Source organism: Equus przewalskii, chromosome 5, assembly GCF_037783145.1.
Source record: "Equus przewalskii isolate Varuska chromosome 5, EquPr2, whole genome shotgun sequence".
Taxonomy (NCBI): domain Eukaryota; kingdom Metazoa; phylum Chordata; class Mammalia; order Perissodactyla; family Equidae; genus Equus; species Equus przewalskii.
Genome location: NC_091835.1, coordinates 51687860 through 51715742, shown reverse-complemented (window position 1 = coordinate 51715742; position 27883 = coordinate 51687860). Strand labels below are relative to the sequence as shown.

Below are 27883 nucleotides of genomic sequence, written 5' to 3'. Positions count from 1 at the left end.
TATGGAATTTAAAGAAAAGAATTAAAATGAAAATCTGTGGACATAATACCCAGTTATGATGACAACATGACTAGTACAGTTGAACCCCATTGTGTACCGTTCCCTGTCACCTCCCATTCCCTCCCAAGTAGGGTCAACCACATGGTTGGGTATCGGTCATTCTTTATCTTCCCCCTCGGCCCCCACCTGTGGCATTCTGTTTTACTACAGAGGGACATCTGGGTTATTTCCAACTATTGAGTGTTATAAATAAAACTGCTATGCACATCCCTTACGTGTCTTCTGGTGGACACACATACTTGCTTGTCTTTGGTGTTTCCCCAGTATTCAACCGCTGGGTCAGAGAGCATTTGTATGTTTTACTTTACTGGACACTGACAGTTTTCCAAAATGCTTGCACCAGCAATGTATGAAAGTTCCATTTGCTTCATTTCCTCGCTGACACTGGTATCGTCTTATTCTTTTCACCCATTCTGATATATGCAGCCTTATCTCCTTGTGGTTTTAATTTTCGTTGCCCTAATGATAAGTTATGTTGAATACCTTTTCACATGCTTACTAGCTTTTGGAAATCTTTTTGTGAAGTGCTTTTGCAAGTCTTCTTGCCATTAAAAAAAATTGGTTTGTCTTTTTCATTTTTATAGAGTCTGTATATATTCTGGATATAAATCTTTTGTTAGATAAATGCATTGCAAACAGTTTCCCACTCTGAGGCTTGTATTTACGTCTGTTTCTCTCTCTTACCAGTATCTTTTGATGAAGAGGAGTACTTATTTTTTTTTTCTTTTTGAGCAAGATTAGCCCTGAGCTAACTACTGCCAATCCTCCTCTTTTTGCTGAGGAAGACTGGCGCTGAGCTAACATCCATGTCCATCTTCCTCTACTTTATATGTGGGGTGCCTACCACAGCATGGCTTGCCAAGTGGTGTATAGGTCCACACCCAGGATCCAAACCAGTGAACCCCAGGCTGCTGAAGTGGAACGTGCGAACTTAACTGCTACACCACCAGGCTGGCCCCCAGAAGTACTTAATTTTAATGTAATTAAGCTTATTTTTTTTTATGTTTTGTGATTTTTATGTGTTTTAAAGAAAATCTTCCTTATTCCAAAGTCATGCTTTTCTTCTATTTCAGAGTTTTTGCTTTTTCCACTTAAGTGAAATCCATTAGGAAGTGAACTTTATGTGACGTTAAGGACCCAATTTTATTTTCTCCATTTGGATACCAAGTTGTTCCACCATGATTTACGGAGTGGTCCATCCTTTCTTCCCTAGTTTGTAATGCCAGCTGTTGATATGTCAAGTGTCCATAGATGAAGGCTTTATCTGGCTTTCCATCTCTTTTCTTTTTTTACGCATAAATGGTAGCAATACTCTGAACAATTTTGTATGTATTATTATGTTTGTGCTTACAGTTTGTTTTGGAGATCCTTCCAGATCAGTGCATCTGGATCTACCCCTACTTTTTTCCATTTTCCTAGCTGTAAGGTATTCCACTGTACATATATACCATATATACCATACTTAATTGAATATGGGATGCCATAAATTATAAGACGCACCATTCGTTTATGCTCTGAAATGGAAAAACATTGCCAATCATACTGTGATACAGTACTTTCCCAGTAATCCTGATGATTCATGAGTTGGTCATACCAGCCTCTTATTTTTTCGAAATGTGTGTTTTCAGAGGAAATCTGCAGTTTCTCCTGCCTTCAGATGCACTGCTTGGCTTGTGATAGGTATTTTTATTTTTCATACATCTTAATAACAAAAGCTAACACAGCTTTATCTTCTTATGGAATTCTTCCCACTCTACGTTCCATTAGAAGACTTGGTTGCTGCTTTGCAAGAAAATATTAAATTGCATTTGTTTCATGATTAGTGAAGTATTTGCTTCACTAATATCAAACACATGTCCTACTCCTGTTTTTATGCTTTTCTGTGCAGGAACTTTTCTTTTTAGTACCAAATCGTACTGTAACCTTTTGAAGACCTTTTAAATGCCAAACTCATCATGTATAGCATCACCAATGCCCATAAGCCATTGAAAGTACCATCGGTATGAACAGCTAATTCCGAGTCTGGCAGTGCCACCTTTGCTGTGACTGCTGCTTAGACAACAGCAATTGTAAAATGCTGAGTCTGAATTTCAGACATGTTAAATGTGGGAAAAAGTGGACATCTTAGAACCTGTGAAATATGATTGCATAATTTATGTAACCAGTGTCCTTTTGATCAACCATTATGTTGATATAGAAAACATAAGAACCATTATTAGTAAATTGGATAAAACAAGAAAATTTGGGACTCAAAAAATGCAGGATTTCTTCAAGAAATTTATGCTATAGACACATCCCCTAGTGCACTTAAAGACAAATATTCAAGGATATTTTTTGCAGTTCACACAGTTTGCTGGTAGGTTGGATATGCATGTGAGAGGAGAGATGTTATATTTTCCTTTGGGCCAAAGGAACTGGATAGTGACCATTTGTTGGGATGAGCAAGAGTGAGGGGAGAAGGGTTTTTTGTTGTTTATTTATTGGAGTGATGATAGATAGAATCAAGAGTTCAGTTTTGGATATAGTGATTTAAGTCAGTGATATCAAGAAGGTGGGTAGATACACAAGTGTGGAATTGGGAGAAGAGTTTGGAGTTTAAGTGATACATTCTCATGGTTAGCATAAAATGCCTTTAAAACCAAGGGTTTGGATGAAGTTACCTAGGGAAGAACTGTAGATAATGATGAAAAAGAAGGTGAAGACCAAACCCTGGGGCAGGCCAGCATTTAGAAGAAAGGGAGGTGAAGAGGAATCAGCTAAGTAGCCAGTAAGGTAGAAAGAAGCGCAAGAGGGCTTAGTGTACTGGAAGCCAAGTGAAGAACATGGAAGCAATGATCAACTGTGACAGACCCCATCCATAGGACCAGTGAGATGAGGCTGAGAACTCACTGTTGGATTTGGGCACATGGAGGTCCTTGGTGATCTTGAGAAGCATATTTCAGTGGGGTGGTGGGGTTGAAAGCTTGAATGTTGTGGATTCAAGAGAGAATGAGAGGAGGGAAGGTGATGATGGTGAGTAAGTGCAAATCTTATGAGAAATTCTGGATATAGTGGAGCACAGAAATGAATGGATACCTGGAGTAGGACATGTGGTAAAGGGAGTGTGTTTGTTTTAGACGGGAGATATTATGGCTTCTTTCTAAGCTGGTGGAAATGATCCACAAGAAAAGGCAAACTGATTGTTAAAATATTCAGCAGCTATCCCACATTCTACTTCTATTGTGGTGGTGCTACTTCTGAGGGTGACAGTATGGTGGGCAGCGATAGGTTCCTAGATATTGCCCCTCAGTGCCATATTCTCCACCATTTTCCTCTCTAACTCATCCTCTTTTTTAAGAACTGCTAGGATTTTTTTTTTTTTTAACTCAGCTGTTCTTTGGGTTAAAAAATAAGTCATGCTGTTCTTTTTGAAAATGTTCCCTTATTTTCAGTTATCTTATTTCTTCTGTCTCTTATTTCCCTTGTCTAGACAGAATTATTCTGAAGCCTCTACATTGCCACTGTGCTGCCTGCCTTCTAGGCCCAAATGTGGACTAATAAATACCTTTCTTAGCTTGCTGAGCTCTCTCTGCCATCGTTCAGATCACCTCTGAGACCCTGCCTTTCTATAAAGTAATTTTCTGGCTGACTCAGACAGAAGTTGTAATTTTCACTGTGAAATGTCTCTTTGTTTTCCCTCACACCCAAGTGTCCTGTTATTTTGTACAAAATATACACATATTTAATACCCTCATATGGTATATGAATTTGTTATTTGTCAGGTATAACTTATAAAGTAAAAAGAGCCTTTATTTTTTTGAGCACATCAGTATTTCAGCTTCAAAGTCAGTGCGGTCTCTTGAGAAGTTATAAACATCGTATCTGAGATTTTTATATTCCTCTTTTTCCAGGGGGTTTCTTAAAAACCCCTTTCAATTCCTTATGTGTTGAAATAATCTGAGAAACTAGTAGAGAAGAATAAAAAAGTTAATCAAAATAAGACTTATTGAAACTGATTTACATAACTTAATCAGCTATCTTCCATATCTTCTCTTTATGTAGCTTTTGCTTTATATGTTCAGAAGCCTGACCTTACCATCATAGGATTTTCTTCATTGCCGTTTGATTAATGTTATATAACAAACTTCTCAACTGTCTCAGTAGCAGAGAATTTAAATTGCTTTCCAGGAAAGAAGGGAGAATTAAGATGAAGGAACAAATAATGGTTCCTCAGGGTAGAAACGGATCCGATCCCCAGGTTCCCTGCCTGAGACATAAATTTACATTTTATTTATTCTTACTCTTGAGCCTTGTGACCATTTTCAGTAAAGTCACAGAGTTCTTTTCATGAGAAGACAGTCAATATAAGTAATCATTTAAGGATGAAGGCGATAAGCAGTGATCAACACCAGTATTTGAAGTACTTGTAAGACATGAGTTGACCTTGCTTAAATTTCAGAAAATAAAATGTTAGTACACATAAACATGTTTTCTCTCAGCATTGAAAAATTCTAGTCTATAATTTACCTGCTTGCTAAGACTAAAAGTATTACTTAAGGGTTTATGGAGATATGTTTTTTTCCTAGAAATAGATTTAAATGCCTAGTATTATTCTGTTTTCCATTTCTGCTCTCTATACTGCCACCTAGTGGAATAAACGCAAGCTTACCTCTCAATTAAAATCAGGGGAAAGGAGATGAATAATATGAAATTTTTTTTTTTTAAAGATCTTATTTTTTCCTTTTTCTCCCCAAAGCCCCCCAGTACATAGTTGTATATTCTTCGTTGTGGGTCCTTCTAGTTGTGGCATGTGGGATGTTGCCTCAGCGTGGTTTGATGAGCAGTGCCACCTCCGCACCCAGGATTCGAACCAACGAAACACTGGGCCGCTTGCAGCGGAGCGCGCGAACTTAACCACTCGGCCACGGGGCCAGCCCCGAATAATATGAAATTTATCTCAGAAAAAAATTTCCATGATGATGAGTTATTGTTACTTTTATTAGTATAATGGAGGTTGCAAAAAATACAAGAGTTCAGAGTGAAAAAAGTCCAAGCATTTGTGATATCTAATAAAATGCTTAACAGTTTGTCCACAAATAAGCTGTTTTATTCAGAAACGTAGAAGCTAGGTAAATTATTGAGACTGTGTCCTGCATACTTTATTTCTAAATTATGTTGGAGAGCTTCTCTTAATTCATTCATTAATTCATTATGAGGGTCAATCAAAAAGTTTTAAATATTAAGCTTCAAAACACCTCTGATGAAGTGTACTTACTTAACTGATAGGTAGATAAAAGTGTAGAGATATGATAGTCAATTTTTATCAAATATGGGATGAAAGGCAATATGTATATTATTCTGAGGTTTTCTCTCCCGAACAATGAAACCAAAAAAAACAAATGAAGCTTTAAGGCTCCTCAGTCTATTGGAAGGTCCTCTTCAACCTCCATTAAACAACCAAAAACCCAAAACCTGTGGTTGCTTGCTGCCTAACTTCTTTAACTTGGTCATCTGTTATCTGTTATCATTTGCTCTGGGGCCGCCTGAGCCCTGCTTGGTCCTCATGAGGACCCACGTGAATGGAATCGGATAGCATCAGTGTATACATATACACATTTTTTTATGCTCACGAATAGTTTACCTACCTGATTCTTGATGATCTGGGCAAGGTATAACTTCCCCCAGATTAAGTAGTGGGTGAGGGGCCTTGAGCCAATAGTGGAAGGAGAGATATAATTGAAATTCAGAAAAAAATAGCCCCAGATCCACTTTCAGCCAGTTTCATCAAACATTACAAAAGCCACAAAATCAGCTGGACTTGAGTCTCCTCTCATTCTCTCCATGACAGACTCCTACCCCCAGCCAGCCAGCCAGATCCAGCTCTGTGAAGACTGGACACAAGCATTTTCTATCCTTAGACTCTTCATGTAATAGTCCTGACTTGGTTTCTCCCTGTGATCTTGAATTGCACGGGATAGCGCAGTGACCTTTTTTGCCTTTCTAATACGTAGCCCTCAAAACTTCCAGTCTCTCAGTTTTCCTTCTTAATAAACAAGTGACAGTAACTCCTTACAACTGCTTTTGTACTAGAGGAGTTTGTATGATTTTGGCATTGTTGGCCTATGATTTGCCAGTGTTGGTGGGAAAGGCCATCTTCTGTCTTTGTCATTCATCATACAGGTGTCCTGTGTTCTTCATCCTCTGCTTTTTTAGGGGAGGCTGGTACCTGTCTGGTACCTGTCGGTTAGGTGTGATAGTGGCACACGCCCCTGTACCTGCCACCTGCTGGGGGCCCTGGCGTGTCCTGAAGTGGTCAGTAGTCTGTGAAAACAGAAAGGGAAATTAGAGGAGCAAATAGGTTATTTCACCCCCAAAGACTAAATATCACGTGTGGATTCTTCCCTTTTTCAATTCCCAATCAGTGCAACCTTGAAAGGTGATATATAGCTAGCTGTTAAAAATACACTTTTTTTAAAAACCCTACTACCAAAGAAATTGGACAAATTTGCCTTTCCTCTAAAATCATAACAACTCAGAAAGCAAAGCAAAAATGAAACCTAAGTACGCTCATGGGCCATATACGACGGTGGCCCTTAAGATTACTACCACACAGCTGAGGTGTGTAGGAGACTATACCATCTAGGTGTGTGTAAGTACACTCTGTCATGTTTGCACAATGATGAGATCGCCTAATGACACATTTCTCAGAATGTATCCCTGTTAAGAGGAGCGTGACTGTACTCCATTCTTGGTGTTTTCTTCTTAAAAAGACCATCAGGCTTTGTGTAACTCAACTTTAGAAGTAATAGCACGTGTCCTTGGGTGGCTCTTTCTGGGAGATAGAGATCTCTTCTAGACTCTCAGACTGGCATCAGCACTTTAAGTTAACGGTTGTGTGTGCTTTTACTTTATTGCAGCCTTCTCTTGGAGTCAAGAAGCCTACCAAAGCCCTGATCTTTGTCATCTTGAGCCCAGTGGGACCTTATTTTTCAAGCGGAACCTTTAATCCAGTGTCCCTGTGGGCCAATCCGAAGTATGTGAGAGCCTGGAAAGGCGGGACTGGGGACTGCAAGGTGGGAGGGTAAGTAAGTCTGTGTTTCTCTCCAAAGGAAAGCATGCCTCATGACCAGTGAGTTATTGCCATTTCACTTCAATACAAGTACCCATATTAATATTCAAATTGTAATGGTCATTTTTGTTTAGTTTTCAGTGTTTTAAATGTTTGTTGTTTGCAGGATAACCTGTGGCCTTTAATAAGGGAGAAACATTGAACGTGACACATAAGCAAGAACTGAAATAAGTAACTAAAACAAAGATCAAATCTGTGCTTTGACTGAACTGCCCCTGGAAGCTGGTCCTCTGGCTGCCGGCTGCCGGTTGGCATTAAAGAGCATCTGGTGCTGGAGCCAAGGCTGTCAGTTGGCTCCAAGGAGTCCTGTCTAGGGAAGGTGCCTGCTTCACTGAAGTGCTGTCTTCATTGCCACAGATTGTAGCCATACCTACTGCCAACTGGCTGAGGGACAGCCCTGCTTTGGCTCTGTCAGGCCAGTCTCATAGGCCATATGTAGCTGGCTAGCAATAAAAGAGTATTTGAAAAGTGTTAGACAATTTCAGGGGTGGACTTGGCTGTGAATGGAGAATGCCCCTCTGGGTGAACAAGAATAGCTGGATTAACCAGCGTGGGCTCTGCCTTTGTGTGTATCAGGTGCTGATGAGTATCACATACCCAGGGCAGCGGCCGTCTTGGAAGGTAACTCACTGGCCATCTTCTGGGGTCTGGTAAAGCATGTAGATTCAGGGAGCCCTGGGAAAGTGCAATGGTGTGCTGCTGGGATGTGAGAAAGACTTTGACTGCTGGCTTTGACCTCTCTGTAGTCTTTCTGTATTTTTTTTTCTTCTCTACCAAAAAAAAACGTGGTTATAAAATTCTATGACCTGTCATCCCTGTTGGCAGTTTTAGCAACTGCATTCTCTCAGTGGGCAGAGAAATCCTAACGGAGTCCGTTCGACTAAGAAGTCACTTTTCTTTCTGATTTAGAGCACTCCTTCCTGACTATGTCCTAGGCTAGCCAGGTTGAAAAAACTACTGCTCTTTATTCTCTTGATTTCTTTTTGACTTGTTCAGACTTCCTCACAGAGCATATGCATATGCACCACTGCATACAATCTGTTTAACTTTGTCAAAACTTCTCTTAGAGTGCACATTACGGTAACTCAGCCATCTTGATGAAGAGGTAATAATTTACAATAGTTTTTCTTCTTTAAATCTTGCTTTCTAGCTCCCCCTACCTGCCCAGGGAGAAGATAACATGGGGATGCTGAGAAGTTGCAGGGAAATCTTTAGTTTTGGTATGTGGGTAGGTTGTTATTTATTATAAAGATAATATAATGCAGGATCACAGAATACATGACCTCTGTAGGCCAATTAAAAATTAATACTTTCTGTACAACACAAAGAGTGAGCCCTCATGTTACTATGGACTTTAGTTTATGATAGTGTGTCAGCTTTAGCTCATCAGTTATAACAAGTGTATCACACTAATCTAGAGGTTAATGATAGGAGAAACTGAAATGAGGGGAGAAGGTGCATGGGAACTCTGTGCTCTTTGCTCAGTTTTTCTGTAAACTTAAAACTGCTCTAAAAAATAAAATCAATTATAAAATATGTTATTAGTACTTTGACTTATTAGGCTCAGGTAGACCATGATCAATGGAAGTTGACTTGAAATCTCTCAGAGAGTACTAGATGTCATAAATAAAAGCAAAAATGGCAAGAGGGAAGGCAGTAACCAAAAGGATGGACTTTATCCCATCTACCTATTGTTTCCAAGAAGTTCCAAAGCTACTCCTGTACTTCCAACCAGGAGAAGGACAGGGGAAACAGATGATTTTGCAATTAGTATCGTCCTATTTAGTTGCCAAAGGCAGTTGGCAGCAACCTTAGATTTGCACATAATTCCTCTTTTCTAAACCTAATTAATTCAATAGTTACCTTCCAGACTTTTTTAGGACCTCTGTAATCCATTGGTATTTATTGAATAGCTGTTGATTTTCGTAAGCTCAAGAATTTCCTGCTTTCTATCTAAGTGAATCAGAGGAAGGGAGAGAAGGATTTTTATTTTTTTAATTCTAAGAGGATTCCACTATTTTGAAGCCACCAGAGATAATATTATCCTTTTATTTCTAAAATGTATGTAAGTGAGAAAAGTAATACAATGGCACACAGCAGAGGAGAGTTCTAGCACAGTGGTTCTCACCTGTGGTTGCAAAATGAAGTCCCCTGGGGAGCTTTACCAACTTCAGATGGTCCCCGACTTAAAATGGTTCAACTTACAATTATTCAACTTTACGATGGTGTGAGAGCAATATACGTCAATAGAACCCATACTTCAAAGTTTGAGTTATCTTTTCCCAGGCTAGCGATATGCCATACGATGCTCTCTTGTGATGGTGGGCAGAGACAGTGAGCTACAGCTCCCAGTCAGCCACGTGATCACGAGGATAAACAACCGATAGGCTTAGAACCATGATGTACACGTAAAACCACTCTGTTTTCCACTTTCAGTGCAGTATTCAGTAAATTACATGAGAGAGTCAACACTTTACTATAAAACAGACTTTGTGTTGGATGATTTTGCCCAACTGGAGGCTAATGTAAGTGTTCTGAGCACGTTTAGGGTAGGCTGGGCTGAGCTATGGAGTTCGGTAGGATAGGTGCATTAAGTGCATTTTTGACTTAAGATATTTTCAGTTTATGATGGGTTTATCAGGCTGTAACCCCATCGTAAGTCTAGAAGGATCTGTACTAATGTTGGGGTCCCACCGCTAGAGATTCCGGTCTGTTTGGTCTGGCAGGGAGCCTGAGCATCATCAGGACTTCTGTTGATGTGCAGCTGAAGCGGAGAAGCACTGAACTGGAAGAAGGTCTTTCATCATAGGAGCATCTTTATTCCCAGGCAATTCCTTAGTTTCCTTGTTAATTTGGGATGAATTAGGCCTCTCTCTCTCTCCATCTTAGTTTTTTTCTTTTTTCCTTATATTCTCATCCTGCATGTGAGTACAAGCTTTGAAGTCAGAAAAACCTGGCTTAAAAACCCAACCACCTTGGGCATGTTACTTAACTTCTCTAAGCTTCAGCTTCCTCACTTCTAAAGTCAGGGTAATAATACCCACCTTACCTGTGAGGATTAAGTGAGATAATATAAAATACCCAGGACTCAGTAAGTAACGTGTAACACCCTAGCAGTTGGCATGGGCTTGGGAATCAGAGATGCCTGGGAGTCACGCACTTACGTCTGTGATCTTTTACAAGCTGTGTACAATCTTTTAATCTGTGTACAATGAAGTCCTTTCTTCCTGAAAGTTCTCGAAAGTGTAATAAAGTCTAGGGTTGTTTTAAGAGGATTCACTGAAATACTGGGATTAAGTACTTAGTACCTTGCCTGGCAGGTGTCACTTCTCAACAGACAATAGTTCATATGATGAGGCTTTCTTACTTTCTTATTTCATCTCTCGGACTGTATCTTAGGAGCCAACAGTTGGATTTCACAGAATAGAATTTATTCTTTTGGAGGGATGTGTTTATTATCTTTATTCTCCAAGGTATTTATTCTATTTAAAATTATATTAAAATTTTTCTAAAAAACTTTTTCTTCTATGTAGACAGTCTTTCCACTTTTTCATTTTTCTCTTTCCTCTGAGGACTTGTGTTTCTCTTCTGAATGTTGCCATGGGAAGAAACCCAAATATAGTACCCAGGTGTCAATTACCCTGTAGACATTAATAACACAGTTTACACCTGAGAGAGAATTTTGAGAAAAACTTGTGTTTGGGAGAAAAGACCACCTATAAAATAAAATAATCAAACAAGTACCAAACAAATAGAAACCACTTTTCTTTTCGATACACTGAAAGAGTCCAGGTCTGTAATTCTTTTTCCTGTCTAAGTAGCTTCATGATGCTGAGGAATCATGGTTGTAATTCAGCCACACTCTCAAAACTGTGTGTGTGTTTTTAAAGCCTCTTTGAAAGGCTAGATATTCATACTGTGAAAGTTCTCTCTGTGTTCTTAATGGAGTAACAGGCATATTACTTATGAGAGATCATTTATTTTCAGATATGGTAAAATAATAGTTGTGTCTCTGAACTAGTGAAAAGTAAATTTAAGTCTTGTTTTGTTTTTTTTTTTGAGGAAGATTAGCTCTGAGCTAACATCTGCTGCCAATCCTCTTTTTTTTTTTACAGATTGGCACCTGAGCTAACAACTGTGGCCAGTCTTTTTCTTTTTTCCCTTAAAGATTGGCACCTGAGCTAACAACTGTGGCCAATCTTTTTTTTTTTTTCCTGCTTTATCTCCCCAAATCCCCCCTGGTACACAGTTGTATATCTTAGTTACAGGTCCTTCTAGTCGTGGCATGTGGGACGCCGCCTCAATGTGGCCTGACGAGCGGTGCCATGTCTGCGCCCAGGATCCGAACCCTGGGCCGCCGCGGTGGAGCGTGCGAACTTAACCACTCGGCCACGGGGCCAGCTCCCCCAATCCTCTTTTTGCTGAGGAAGACTGGCCCTGAGCTAATATTCATGCCCATCTTCCTCTACTTTATATGTGGGACGCCTACCACAGCATGGCTTGCCAAGCGGTGCCATGTCCGCACCAGGATCCGAACCGGCGAGAACTGGGCCGCTCAAGCAGGACGTGCGCTCTTAACTGCTATGCCACCGAGCAGGCCCCTAAAGTAGTTATGTTTTAATAAAACATTTTAATTAGGATATAGCAGGCTGATATAAACTGTTTCTTAGCTTTTATTGTTACTATTTTATTTTTTCTAAACAACCCTATACAGCATATAAAAGTATTTTTATTTGCCAGGTGAATTTAGTGAGGCAAAAATGTGGACTGACTTGCTTAAGTTTCTTTATAGCCAAATAGAAGTGCAAGAGCTTCACCCAGGCCGAGTGGACCCAAACCCAGGCTCTTTCTGCTGGACTCCCCCTGCGGTCTGGTTTATATTCATGATTAGAAAGTATTTATAATTTAGCTCAGTTATTGTCTGTTTACCATCAATGCTGAATACTGGTGATGTGACTTTTTATGAACATTAAACAAAAAAAATTCTCTTATATATCAGAATTGTATGATCTCCAGATTGACTAATTATTTACATTTCATCATCTGCATTTTTGAAGTATATGTTTCCAGGGTCTTTTAAATGAATCTTAGCATTACCTTAGTGTGAGTACATCTTATCATGCTTCAGATTGCAATAGCTGTATCGTGTAATGCCTGTTTCCCATAGCTTTCTTAAATATTTGTTATTAGTCAAAATTCTTTGAGTTGCAAGTCAGAAAAACAACTCAAACCATCTTAAGCAGAAAATGGATTGATTGACATGTAAAGAGGATGGTAGCAGTGGACCCACTAGGAACTCAAATCGTTGCCAAGGTTTTTTTTGCCCTTACGTGTATCCTGCCCCTGCCATCTCCCCTTCCCCGCCCCCATCTTTCTCTCTCTCCCCTACTCCCTCTCTTTCCCTTCTCTCTTCATCCCTTGTCATAGCTTCTGGCTATGCATTAGCCTGGCCCTCTCCTGCTTCAGATGCCTTCTCCTACGGAGGGTGGTGATCATGGACACAATAGACAGCAGGCTTACTTCATAGCACACGAGCTGCCACTACCTTCAAAGGGAGAAAAATGTCTTTCAGCTTCCATACATTAAAATGAATGAGTGAATGAACTCAAGGAAAGACTTCTATCAGCAGTTTAAATTACGTACTCACACTTTAATTCATTGGTATGGGGCAAGATGCTATCATTGTCAACCCAAGCAGGATGACTTAGCTTCATAGGAAGAGCCAAAGAGAATATAGTGGAAAGGGAAGCTGTGCAGATGAAAATGGCAGATAGCTACCGCAATGTCTGAACTTTGTGCTTAATTTACCCTTTTACTTAGATAATACTACACATTTTAATCTTGCTCAGATATAAAAGAGATTATTTAAAGGCCTACGTGGAAATTTTGCGAAAGATTACATGAGTGCTTTGTAGCAGTTATTGTACGTTTGATTGTTTCTGTGTACTTCTAGGGGCTTCATAGGCCAAGAGTGAGTCTAGGGTTTATTTCCTAGCCTAGGCTGTGATGTGGTAGTGCTTCTCAAACTTGCTTGCTAATGTGCTCCGAAAGCCAAGGACAGTGAATTGTACAGCCAGGGGCTTCAGGAGGCAAGCAACCATCACATTTATTTGAGGACTGTCGTGTTTTATCTAAAACATTCATCCATATTTTGTAATATACTTCATGATTTTCCCATTGAAGTTTAATAAAAGAAAATAAATTAAAAATAATATTAAACTAAATTGTTATTTCAGGAGGATATGCTATGTTCCTTTGATTTTGATTAATTTAGGATGAATAGTGCAGGTTGAGAAAAATGGGCTTTTGGAATACTTTTTGGTTAAAATCAGGATTTTTAACATTTTGTCCCACTTTTTGGAGAATTTAGACATTGGGCATTAGAGGTTTCTTGGATGTATAGAAAGGTCTCAGGTAAGAGAGCACAGGCTTGGTGTTCTGCTGCTTAATGAATGTAACTTGATGCAAGTTATTTCTCCCCAGCCTCACTTTCTCATCGGAACTCTGGAAATGATAGTGGCTAACTCATAGTATTGTTGTGAGGTTTAAGTGAAATAATTCATGGAAAATTGCTTGGTATATGAAAAAAATACTAACTTTTAACTGTTATCATTAAGTTGCCTATTTACCTGTGTTCTGTATCTCTACTTTTCAAGTTAGGATTCCATGATTTTGCTTTGTTCTCTCTCTCAAATGAGTGCAATTAGATTATTTAGGTTCTCTAATGAGTTTCCTTTAAGGTTATACAGTTAACTAGAGAATATATATACATACATATATATGTGTGTGTGTGAATTTATATATATAAATATATAAAGAACATAGTACATTTCTTACATCCACATGCAAATTAAAGACTTGAGGATTTTAGTATGCAAGATGGGGATAGTATATTCATAATCGGTATATTTCCTCTTTCCTAAAAGGAATTATGGCTCGTCTCTTTTTGCCCAATGTGAAGCAATGGATAACGGCTGTCAGCAGGTTCTGTGGCTCTATGGAGAGGATAATCAGATAACCGAAGTTGGAACTATGAATCTTTTTCTTTACTGGATAAATGAAGAGGGAGGTAATCCACTAAGATTTCTGCTCTTTGCTATTTTTTAATCATTTTCAATGGGACTAGAAAGAAAAGAACTGGAAGCTTAGAACAAGGGAATAAGCAGCACAATTCCAAAGGCAAAGGAGAAATGAGTTTAAATTTGCAGAATTTATAAAAGTTTCATTTTTTGTTTTTATTTTTTGGCTCTAGATGTATTTGTTGAAATGTCAACTTGAGGAATTTAAATCTCCAAAATTTGAAGATTTGGTGTCTTCTCCCCTTTGCCATCTTCTTAACAGTTTTCCTATCTGAAATCCCTTGCATTTGGAGATAAGTCTCAGATCAATTCAATGGTCGTTCACCATATACATAGACACACATAGTCACCATATACACCAGTTCACATACACATTATACATGTGTCTAAAATGCTATAGTAATAAGCCAATCTGCTGAGTCCGTTGAGTCTACTGATTCGAAATTTAGGATACTTTCTTGCTTGTAATTCTTTAAACAACTGTTGCCTTTTCTACATATTTTGATAATACACCAACAGCCTTCAATATTCAGTTAAAGCATGCTATTTTCAAGGACAAACTCGTTTATTTTGGGATTATACTTAGATCCTGGTTCATTCAAGACTATTAAATATATTACTATAAAAATCAGTACTTCTTTATTACCTTTAATATTCTGACTGGTCGCTCTCTCTCTTTGCTATTCTTTTTTTTCATTAGTTGGCAGACCATAGGGGTTCAGCGAAGTCTTGGCAATGACCATGGTATTGGATTAAATGGCCCATAATAGGGAAAAAAATACAGATATATGTATTTATTTCCATTAGAATTTTAATAGTCATAACAATTTAAAAGCGTATTTTTAGGCTTGTTCATGTTCTTAGGCTGTTTATTTCACAGTAGTGAGTATCAAGTCTAGAAATATAAAGTGGTAAGTTTCCAAATACTTATAAAGTCTCAGTATTGGTTTCAATGAAATTTTTAAATGAAATTTTTATTTTAAAGCAGCCACAGTAGCCTCTATTGCTCTTTGGTTATTGGGCTCCAAACAGAGGAAAATGGTGGTTCAGATGTGGCTGACTTCAGAGGTATGCTCTGATTTGAGACTTAGTTGCAGAGGCTAATAAGATGAGCCTTACAGTCTAGTCAGAGGTCAAATAAACAGAAGGTGTGTTAAGTACACTTTATCCTGGGGTAGGCCATTGGTAATCCTCGGCATATGAAAAGCTAGATCATGCTTATTCTTTCATTCCTCTTGTTTGTACTTGGCGCTATTTAAAAACAAAATTTATACTGGAATATTTGTGATTTCCAAATTTGAGTTACTGCGTATGACATATATCAAAAGCTGTTCTTGAAAGATGACAGCCAGTGTTGAATTCTGCACTTAGGAGAAAATAAATTGATTCACTTCATTCCTCCCACCTGCCCACTCTCACCCCACACCCCCAAAAACAACCCACACAGCCCCAAACAAAAACAGTTACATCATACAGAAACAGCACCATCATTATTTCATTATTTATGGATGGGAGATGTCAAGATTTAAGCACCAGAAACTGTCCTGGTGAAAAATTACCCCTTATCCAAACAATAATCATGGACCATTTCCACCATGGCTTTTAAAGGTCAGAGTAGAAATGAGTGAATTTGTCTTCTAACTCTTACAAAATATACAAGACCTTAAGAGTTACTATTCAGATTGTGGTTGCTTGAGATTATTTTAGTTTTAATGTGAATGTGCTCCTTCAATTTGAGGGTTTGTCTGAGTGATCAGATAAAATCTGAAGTAAGGAGAAAGGAAATGGAATAAATGTTTGAATAGTACTCTGAGAGAAGTCAGTAGAATGTCAGGAATGACATTTGGGCTTAAAAAAAAGGGCATTGAAACAACTCTTGTAACTTTGATTTATACTATGTGGTTTTAGGAGAGTACAATGAATAATGAGTTGAAAATCAGCAAACACTGATTTTTCCCAAACTTTACCAACAGGAGGTATAAGCAGAATTCTTTTAGTAATAACCTTCCATCTTCACATGAGCACCCACACTCAACTGTTCATTTTGGACAAGATGGCTGCCACAGAAAGCTAGATAAAGTAGATAATTGTGTGCCAGCCCAGTGGCATAGTGGTTAAGTTGTGCGCTCTACTTGGCAGCCTGGGATTCACAGGTTTGGATCCCAGGCGTGGACCTACGCTACCCATCAAGCCATGCTGTGGCATTGACCCACATACGAAATAGAGAAAGGCTGGCACAGACGTTAGCTCAGGGGCAATCCTCCTCAAGCAAAAAGAGGAAGATTGGCAACAGATGTTAGCTCAGGGCCATCTTCCTCACCACCACCACCACCAAAAAAGTAGGTAAGTGTGTTCACAGCGCAGTGCTGTGCACAACAACTAATTTGCAGCACTTGGCCTGTAATTCTCGTGGGTTTTGACTCCCGTAACAGCAACCCTAGTGGTAAGATCGCACAGCCATGAATTCTCTTTTTCATTCTGTTGATGAGCAATTTAACACACACTTGCTATTCACTGTTGGAAAAACAGTTTTATCTTGAACTGGAGCTACTCTGAGAATAAGACCCCATTGTTGTGGTTGGGTTCACAGGTAGTTTGGGAGAACGATCATGGCAATGAGTGTTGATGTCGCTCAGCCCACTCGGGCCCCATGAGCCTTCTCAGAAATCAGGCATGGATACCAGCTCTGCTTGGAGTGTTCTCTTTCAGATGCCTGCGTGGCTTGCTCTTCCACTCCTTTAAGTCTTTGCCCACATATCCCTTTCTCAGTAAAGCTTTCCTTGAGCACCTTAAGAAGAATCTCAAATTCCCTCCCCCAGCACTTCCCCTTGCCTTCCCTCTTTTTTTTCGCCTCCATAGTCTAACATACTATGTAACATAATAATTGTTTGCCGCTGTGTATTAGAAAGTAAGCAGGGAGTTATCTCAGTTTTGTTCACTGCTGGATCCACAGTGCTTGGAACAGCCAACTGCAGATGGGAGGCACTCAGGATATATTCGTTGAACAAATGAATAATTGTACTCGTGGTGTTCAGGGCAGTTATGCAAAACCACATTCCTGGTTCCCATTAGTGCTTGACTTTGGGAAGTCACAGATGAATCCTACTGTTATTGCTTCTGAATTCTTCATCTCCAAAAAATGATTTCTCTGTCAAAAACAAGCTGCATTTGTAGGCTCCGTTCTCCTCATGTTGGGCAATCTGGAGCGAGTTCTGGCTCTTGTAAGCATGTTTGTGGTTGCAGAGGAAAATGAATATTTCTCACCCAAATGTTGTCATGTCATCGTCTCTGTCTGGCAACCAGAGAAACAGATGTTCTGTTCCTTGACCTCAGGCTAGCGGTTACAGTTTTGGGTGTTAAATATATTTTACAAAACTGCATTTGCACACGCGGGGCCGCTGTTTTCTGTTAAGTTTATGTAGTCTTAGAGCTCAGCGAGCTTTAGGAAAGGTTCGGTTTGGGGGCGCTGGAAGGATGTCTGTCTATATGTGGTGTATGTGTGTGCACGTTTACGCACGTACAGATCCATACGTTTATGTATCCAGCTAGCCAGCTATTGCAAAACACACGTTTCTTTTGAGATCAACACTTTTAAACATGGCAAAAAGTAGCCTTAAGAACATTGCCAAGAACAATTTTTTTCTTTCCAGGAAGCAGTTTTCATCGGATGATTTTTAGAAACGAACTTCAAAAAAAATCATAATGCTGTATCCTAGCAAAGAGGATTATTCATTTATTTTTTTATTCATAAACATTTATGACATCCCACTCTGGGCCTGGCACAATGCTGAGTTTGGGGACAAGGGATGATTATGGAGTTTTGGTCTTCCAGGCAGCTTGGTTGTTATGCTTGTCAGGGATATCTGATGTAACCACAGTGGGGTGGGCAAGCCCAGACCACAGTATACTGAGGAAAAAGGCAGTGGCTCCACTTTTGGGACACTTAAGCTTTAGTCTTGACTGTCCCCCAGTGTCACCAACTTTAACAAGTCACTTCTATTTATAGGGCCTCAGTTTCTTCTATAAAATAAGGCTTGCACTGGTGATTTCTAAAATCCTTTTTAGCAGCTTGAAATGGCTTGAGGGTTAGCTCAAGGACACCGGTATGATTTCTGCACAGCTTTTGCTGCTGGTGATCCTTTCAAGTGTGCCTTGTAAATTCCTCCGCAAACATGTGACTGGCAACACATGATCTGTTATAAGGTTCAACATCTTTATAAAGTGATAGTTTAAGGTTTGAATTTCTCACGAGATTCAGATTCCTGGGTGCCAGAAGTGAGGAGGAGAGGAGGAGGATGTTGAGAAGAGCTTGCGTGGTTGACGGACCACACGGACTCTTGTAGACAGCTCACCGTGCCAGCCCTCACGGTGGTTAGTGCCTGTGGTCCTTCTCACAGTAGACCCACTGTCTCAGCCTTGGCTTTCTATGAGTCACCCATGGAGTTTGGTTTTCGGGATTTCTTTTTTTTCTTCTTTCTTTCTTTTTTCTTTGTTAGCCATATACATATGCTTGAACCCACCCTGAGCCCATGACATCTGAATCTCAGAGGGTGAAGTCAGCATCTCCATATCTGTTGTGGATATTCCACCAGGTTTGCAAATCACTCTAGATAGACTTACTGAAGGGCAGTGTGGGAGCAGTGACCAGCCTCAGTAGGCATACACACTTTTCAGGGGTGAGTTCTTCCTCATTATTCTTAGAAGGTTTGGTAATGACCAGTGTTTCTGAGTAAGATCCTACCTACGTTATTCTAGATTTTCAACAAACAAACATTTGTTTGTTTGTTTTTGAGGAACATTAGCCCTGAGCTAACATCTGTGCCAATCCTCCTCTTTTTTTGCTGAGGAAGATTGGCCCTGAGCTAACATCTGCGCCCATCCTCGTCTATTTTATATGTGAGACACCTGCCACAGCATGGCTTGATAAGCGGTGCATAGGTCCACACCTAGGATCCAAACTGGCGAACCCCAGACCGCCAAAGCGGAATGCGGGAACTTAACCCCTGGGCCACTGGGCCAGCCCCCTATCTACATTATTCTAATTACTAACCAACTTTAATCCACTAAGGTAAATTTTGACTTTAGAATGTTCCTTTTAGGAGTCTCTAACGCCGACTGTTTGTTAGTGGAAAACCATCTGATTTTTTATTGGTTAAGGATAAATTAAAGATGATTAGAGGAGTGGCTTTCTTTTTCTTCTTTCTTATTTATTTTCTCTTAAATAAGGATCTACCTGGAGTGTGAATTGATTTGGAAAATTTGACAATGTAGAACAGTATCATCATTTTCATGGTTCTGACTAGCAAAGTTGCAAGAAATGGCTTTAAAAATGGCTACTGATATGAGACATGGCTAATATAGTCGAAGTTTGAAAATATTCCAATTTCTAATTGACAGAAGAAGAACTGGCAACTCCTCCGCTAGATGGCATCATTCTTCCAGGAGTGACAAGGCAGAGCATTCTGGACCTGGCACAGAAGTGGGTGGGTGCCTTTGACATGAACAACGTTTATAAGCATGAAACAAAAAGTAATCACAATAAGCTCAACTTAGTGTTGAAATAATATCCTGTAGTTCCAACCAATGTTATCTAATCTTTAAATCTTAACTTGAGTGAAAAGAACTCTTCTAGAAGGACTGTCTTGGCAAGACTACCAAATAAGTATTGTTTATAGAGAGGGCAGAGAGAAACCAGTTTAGCGAGTTGTCCTGGTGAAGTATTCTAGTACTATTCTCAAGCTTTGTACCAGGTGTCTCCTAGCAGCTCACCTGGTTTATACTTTGTGTGTTTCCATCTAGCCTGTCCTTGATTTTTCGAGTCTGAGGGCGTTATTTTCAAACGGCAACGATACGTAGTTCTTCCCTTTATTTATTCCAGTGTATGACAGTATATTTGTCGTACAAATTAAAGAATTTGGCTCACATATCAATGTTTACTAATATAACATTATTAGTCTGCCTGCCTTCTTTCTCTCTCCTTCCTGCCCCCTGTCCTCCCAAATTGACATACATACTTATTTTAAAATCAAAACATGCAAGCCAATATGAAGTTTTCAGTAGACTTTCTAATCCATGTGACACAGGCAAGCATGTTAAACCATTCAGCATTGGAAATGACATAACATTTTCAAGATGAATATTGAACAAGTTGGTTATCTGGCAAAGGTTCTTGGATGGAACTTTTGACCCATGTGTTAAAATGGTCTCCAAGGGACATGAAAAGGTTTTGAGCATACTGTGGTCAAACAGCCCTAATAGGACAAATGTTTGGAAACATACACATTCTCTAGGAGAGTGCAGTTTCTCTGGAAAAGGCTTTGGAAATAGAGGAGATGTGCTATAAATAATTGTACAAAACCCCAAAGTAGACAAGACCCAACTGCCACATGCTGGCTGGCACATTGGGCATGACATTTACAAACTGTTGGTATAATTTCAAACAGCTTGCCCTGTCCTAAATATGTTTGCAGTTGGAAAGATGTATTTTCGAAGCTCAGTAATTTTTGTTTTATTAAAGAAAAAAATCAACCAAGTACAGAAGGTTTGATGACAAGTTGCAAGTGGAAATGCTTTTCCACACTAATGATTTGCTAGCATGAAAAATAGGTTATTATGGAGGAAGTTTTTTCTTGACTCCTTAGCTGTAATTTATTTTAAAAGCTATTTTAAAACAGTGAGACATAAATGCCAAGAGTCTTGTGGGGGGTTACCATTACTTGCCAGACAGGGAACATTGTCCAAAGATAAGTAAGGGTGAGCAGAGTAAAAACAATCCTGTTTATTTACAAGAGATTTTTTTGTTTTCTTCTTCCGGAACACAGAACTCAGCTTGTTTTCAGTTTACTTGGCCAGTTTTCTGGAATTTATTTATTTATTTACCTTTGAACAACATAATTGCAATTGCAGACTTAAATCAATGGAAACTTGCAAAAAGCCGTGTTTCTGTTGCAGACATATTTTCCTACCCTTCAAATATACTTAGAGCATGATGCATTGTTCTAATGTGTTGAATCTTGACGAGGGCTGTGATTTCCATTTTTATCTATTGGGGATTTGTAGGTTTTAAAAAATACTCTCATTTTCTTCAAAAAGAAAAATGTCTATCCCTGCTTGGTTGCCTTCATTCAAATAGCCTGTTGACAGCCTTTGAACTTCAACCGCTAACATAAAAGAATGAGAATTAGGCAGATTAAAGAATATTAGACAGATAGTTTAAACATAGGTTAAAAGCATCAGAATTTTTTTTTCCCATTTCCTATCCTTGAGCAAATAAAATATTCCAATAGTCCAGCAGAAGTCGATGAGGTTATAGCAATAATTCTGTGATGAAATTCAACCTGGTGTGATATTAACGAGGAGGAGCGAGATTGCTACAGTAAAGTCAACTGAATCAGTGAATTTACAAAGAAAAAAAGAAGACTCAAATATTTTTTCTCAAATATACTTTCAGTGTTTTAAAATAATGAAATATTTCAGGTATTGAAACACAGTCTATGTTTTTACTCCTTAAAAGGCACGGTAGAAAGAGGAGCAGATTTGGAACCCGTCAGATCAGACCTGAGGTCAGATCTAGTTTCTGCCATTTGCTAGCTGTGTGCCCGTAGGGATGTCACTCCACCTGCTCAAACCTTAGTTTCCTCATCTGTAAAATGGGGAGAATAATACCCACCTTAAAAAGGAGAGCACTTGGTGTGCCATGGGTGCTAGATAAATGGCAGCTATAATTATTACTCTTATATAATGTGTTCTCTTTTATGATAAATAGGGTTTAAAACACTGTTAGCACAGAGCACGCATTAAGTAGCATTTGAGCTGCATCAACTGGTGAAGACTTTAGCCATGACAACAAATAAAAGGCAAGAAAAACAGGTGTGTATTAAAATAAACCATGAGTTTTATAGTGATAATCTTATGTTGTATATTCTGGTCATCTCATTTAGAGATGCTGTGATCTTAAAGTAGGTTTTTAGAGATGCTGTGCCCCTGCAGTAGATTGCTTGGCACCTCAGTGTATTTACCAACAAGGTGGTGTTGCTCCCTCTAGCTTTCCCTCTAAGGATGAGTGTGACGTTACCTGAGTTGAATCAGAATGTAAAATAGAAAGGTAGGTACGGCAGGGCTTTTTTGCATGCCTTTTCCTCGAAAAAATGTATTTTTTAATGTTTTACTTTCCCAACAGGGTGAATTTAAGGTGTCGGAGAGGTATCTCACCATGGATGACTTGACAACAGCCCTGGAAGAGAACCGAGTGAGGGAGATGTTCGGCTCCGGGACGGCCTGCGTTGTTTGCCCAGTTTCTGATATACTGTACAAGGGCGAGGTAAGACACTGTTTCTTCGCTTCTTGTCATTTCCAAGCATTTGCCTATAATTTAATTTTTTTAATGTATGAACGAAATGCTAGTTGGACCCGGGATACAAAGGATTTTTTTAATAACCTGGCATTCCGTTAGCTGGGACAGTTTGTCCCGGTGAACTTGTGTTAGCAAATTACTTACTCTCAATCTTGCCAGTGATTTTGTGTAAGCTCCAACATGGTGGGAAGTCAGCTTTGTCCTTGGACAAAGATCATATTTGCCTTCTGTCAATTTCGGGATTGGAGATGTGTCAACAGACTTCCACTCGTTTATTTCTTCCAGCTCACTAAGGAAGGTTCCACAAGCAGTAGTTAGATTTCAGTTTCTACTTTCCAAAAGTACTTCCAAACTACTGGAGTGGGAATGGCAAATAGTTAGGGAAGATTCATTTGCACGATTAACTCCTACACTATTTATTATTATTACTATTGCTGCTGTTTTATTATTATTTAGACCACTTTACACAAATTTTTCTTTTGGCAAACCTGATACATTTACTAAAATCTTCCAAAAGGAATTCGAGCATTTGGTTGGAAGAAATTTTCTCCTCCCAGTGAATTCATCTGATTTTATATGTGCGGTGCTTCCATTTTTTGGTCAGTTTTTTTGCTTTCCTCTTTATAGCAAAGCTCCAATACTTACGATTATCATCAACTAACTTTATAACTTAAAGGCATGTGAATATTATTCTTAAAATGTGAATTGGCTTAAATTACTCATATTAAGTACAAATTCTATAGGTTTTTAAATTCGACATTATAATTTGTCATCAGCTGGTTAGATTGACTTTTTTCTGCTGATTTTAATGATGACTGCTTCATTGTTTGAGATTTTTTAACTTACTTTTATCCACAGATTGATTGTTTCAAGGGAGAAGAATTATTCTATTATATATGGATACTTGTACTGATTATAAAGCTACTGTTTCATATTTTACTAAGATAGCATCTAGGTAGTATATTATGGGTTCACTTTTTTGATGAACTAAGGTTGTCATTAGCTCAGACTTTTTTTTTAAGTCCGGTTATTATTTCACCTCTAGAAATAGGAACTTTATAAGGTGGAACATTTTTGGTGGTCTTGTTTCCAGGGTCATTTAAAGCCAAAAGGTACATCTAATTATCCTATTATCCTAAAGGGCATAATGAGAAAAGTGAGAGCATGGGCTATCTACTAAAATCAAACTATCAAAGGCTTGCAAGCCAGGCATGAATGGGCATGACTCATATGTGAATTAGGGTCATGAAGTCGCTCTCAGCCCTGAATTTAAGCCTGCTGTCCAACATGGTGGAGGTTGTGGTCCCTGGAGGTTTGGCTTGGAACAGGCATAGGTTTAGAAGCCCCTGTTGTGAAGGCAGACTTGCTTTAATTGATGTCCCTGAAATAACTTGCTTTAATTTGTGGCACAATATCTTTGAGTTCTCATTCTCTGCGGAGAGAGTTAGTTGTGAAGGCCAGTAATTCATCCTTGGAGATTCTCAGACTGCTGGAAGAAGTAGGATTCTACAAGTCTAGCTGCTATCTTAGGTACCTCTAGCTTCTCATTGGTTCCTTAAATCAGCCTGAAGACTGATGTGTAACCCAGTTGTGCCCTAAAATCAGTTGGTAGGCAGTGAACAACCGATCGTTGGCTAGGTGTTTTTATTCAGATTTGGAGTAGAAAAGAATCTTTGGCATAAAGAACTAGCGCACACATAATCAGGTTATCAAACGGCCGTTCTTTATTTCGGTGGAATTGCCTTAATATGGTGGAATTGCTGAGCATCTTACTTGGTGTCCCCGGGTACATGAATATCCTCGAATTATCTCGTGCCTGGTCTTTTCTTCCATAGACTATACACATTCCAACTATGGAGAATGGTCCTAAGGTTGCAAGCCGGATCTTGGACAAATTGACTGATATTCAGGTAAGGGCTTCTTTCTTTTAAAATGCTACCTTATTTATTTATTTATTTATTTTTTGAGGAAGATTAGCCCTGAGCTGACATCTGCTGCCAATCCTCCTCTTTTTGCTGAGGAAGATAGGCCCTGAGCTAACATCTATGCCCATCTTCCTCTGTTTCATATGTGGGATGCCTGCCACAGCACGGCATCATAAGTGGTGCCTTGGTCCGCACCCAGGAATCGAACCGGTGAACCCTGGGCTGCCGAAGTGGAATGTGTGCACTTAACTGCTGTGCCACTGGGCTGGCCCCTGCTACCTTATTTCAATCAGAGCCTAGAACCAAATCATATTTCAATAGAGAGAAGAGAGTAAGTACTATAATTTGAGGTCAACAAATTAAATTTAAGGAAGATGTTTCTGATACTATGTGTGGGAGCAAAGCAGAAATCGGAAAGACATGTTTAAAATAAACAGAAAAGAAAGAAAATATTGTCAAGGACTCCAAATTACTTAACATTTAAAAATATATATATATATAAATTTTGATAATATTTAAAAATCTTATTGAAAAGTATAACATACTTTTATAAAAGTAAAAAACTTGGGGGCTGACCTGGTGATATAGTGGTTAAGGTAACGTGCTGTGCTTTGGCGACCCTGGGTTCACAGGTTTGGATCCTGGTCACGGACCTACCACCGCTTGTCAAGCCATGCTGTGACAGCATCCCACATGAAAAATAGAGGAAGATTGGCACAGATGTTAGCTTAGCAACAATCTTCCTCACAAGAAAAAAAAAAAGAAAAAAACTTGAAAGTAGACAGCACAGAAGAAAAGTAATATTACCTATGATTCCAACACTAAGATATAACCACTATTAATTTTTGATATCAACTTTTAATATTGTGTAAGAACTTATATATTTTTAGATAGATATTTTTTCTAACAAAATGGGATAATACATAATTTTGTTACCTGCTTTTTTTCACTTAATAAATCATTTGCTTTTCCCTATCAATCAATAATTTTCTAAATCCATGTATAAAGTTTAATTGAATTCCATTATACTGATGTGCCATAATTTTTCAAGAAGGCTTATTATTGAATGTTTGTATTGTTGGCAATCTTTCACTATTGTGAATGGTGCATCCTTGATTATTTCCTTTGGGGTAAGTTCCTGGGATTGTATTGATGGGCCAAAGAGTGTGCACACTTATTTTTTTGTGTGTTACTAACTTTGTTTTGCCTATTTTTTCTGAGCAACATCTACAGTAATGTTTGATCAGGCAGTTGAGCATCTTACTAGGCAGGCATATCAAATATCAGGTAACTCTGAGTCACCTGTCAAAGAGACTGTTCTGTGATTTGCAAACACTTCACAAGTTGTTGGAGGATTCTCTTGAACCTGGATACCATCATTGCCAGTCAGTGAAAATACCCAAGGTGGGGGCCAGCCCTGTGGTGCAGCGGTTAAGTGTGCATGTTCCGCTTTGGCGACCTGGAGTTTGCCAGTTCGGATCCCAGGTGTGGACATGGCACCGCTTGGCTTGCCATGCTGTGGTAGGTGTCCCACATATAAAGTAGAGGAAGAGGGGCATGGATGTTAGCTCAGGGCCAGTCTTCCTCAGCAAAAAGGAGGATTGGCAGCAGATGTTAGCTCAAGGCTAATCTTCCTCAAAAAAAAAAAAAACAGAAAGAAAAAAAATAAAATACCCAAGGGGAGCTGAGACTCGTTTTGAAACATGGAAGAAAGTTGGATAGTTCAGGTAACATCAGATGGTTCTGGGTCTTAAAAACAAAGTGAACATTTAAAGTTGGTTGAGAAAGCAGCAGGCCCCTACAGAGCAATTGAGGTCTTTGGGTAGTGATAAATGTAGTATTCCTGGAAGAGTTACTCAGTGACATGTATGCAAAATTTATAATATTAAAGTGAAAGAATGATTGTGGTCTTTGAACCAATAAGTCATCTTACTTTCACTTTTTTTTTTTAAAGATTTTATTTTTCCTTTTTCTCCCCAAAGCCCCCTGGTACATAGTTGTATATTTTTTAGTTGTGGGTCCTTCTAGCTGTGGCATGTGGGACGCCTCCTCAGCGTGTCCCGACGAGTGGTGTCATGTCTGCGCCCAGACGTGAACCAGCGAAACCCCGGGCCACTGCAGCGAAGCACGCGAACTCAACCACTCGGCCACGGGGCCAGCCCCCTACTTTCACTTTTCAATAAAAGTTTTCTGTAGGAATTTTCTGTAATCTAAATAGGGAATATCTTAGCATTGGAAGATTTAAAATTTACTCAGAGTTGTTTTCTACTTTTGTACATAGAGACAAAGTAATTTGAAGAAATTTAATAAAAATTTCTGCATGAATGGTTCAGGCATTTTTGGGTTTTTTTTAGAGTTGGAGTAAATCTGATGAAGGTACTAAGTTATTAATGTTTTATTCAAATAAAAAAAAAGTATGTAATTGGCTAGATTATGAAAGCATTGATCCAAAACAGAAGTTGAAAGATTTTTAAAAGGGGAAGAAGTGTGATTATAGCGATAAGAAAGGAAGATTACTTTAGAAAATTTTCTTGAACATGTACAGAAGAGCATGTTTCATTCTATAGCAGTTAATATACAAAACAAGAGATTACAGCGTAAGCTACTTCTTGGAGATTATATGGAATAAGAAAATTTGAACTTATTTGATTTAGTTGTAAAGGATTAAAAGAAAAGGGAAAAATGAGTCAACCAGGCTGAGGGAAAAATCAAATTCTGTTAAATTTGAACTGGAAGAACGATCTACACGTAGACGTGTTTGCCCCATATCATGCAGCTTTGGCTAAGAAGGCAAAAGCAGAAATGCGCATCTTTACCATCGAGACGGTGACAGAATATATGCATCAGAACCCAGAATGAGTAAGAGAGAAGCCCAAAGACATAATTTTTGGTCAACATGGGAAGCCAATACAAAAGATCTCAAAAAGAGCATCTTTAAAAGTAAGGTTATGGAAGCCAAGAATGTAGCTGACAGAAGTGGATGTTTTTTATTCATTCATTCAACAAACATATGTATTGAGTATAAATAGAGTGCCAACGGCTTTCCAGGGGTGGGTGATATAGTAGTTTAAAAAGACAAAAATTAGGGCTGGCCCCATGGCCAAGTGGTTAAGTTCGCCCGCTCCGCAGCAGGCGGCCCAGTGTTTTGTTAGTTTGAATCCTGGGCGCGGACATGGCGCTGCTCGTCAAACCACACTGAGGCAGCGTCCCACATGCCACAACTAGAAGGACCCACAATGAATATACAACTATGTACTGGGGGGCTTTGGGGAGAAAAAGGAAAAAATATAAAAATCTTTAAAAAAAAAAAAGACAAAAATTAGAGGAGTCAAAGCACTCTGATATAGAAGAAGGGCAA

The 27883-nt window shown here is 38.9% G+C and overlaps 1 protein-coding gene across 3 annotated transcripts in view; it reads left to right on the top strand.

Moving 5' to 3' along the window:
* The window catches only part of BCAT1 (branched chain amino acid transaminase 1), a 118582-nt gene that overhangs the window by 79313 nt on the left and 11386 nt on the right, over positions 1-27883 (top strand). For all 3 annotated transcript variants that reach the window (XM_070619318.1, XM_070619317.1, XM_070619319.1), the window contains exons 6-10: positions 6957-7120; positions 14095-14237; positions 19645-19730; positions 22427-22567; positions 24436-24510. In XM_070619318.1, the coding sequence (XP_070475419.1) occupies positions 6957-7120; positions 14095-14237; positions 19645-19730; positions 22427-22567; positions 24436-24510 (609 nt within the window). The remainder of the gene's footprint in view (positions 1-6956; positions 7121-14094; positions 14238-19644; positions 19731-22426; positions 22568-24435; positions 24511-27883) is intronic.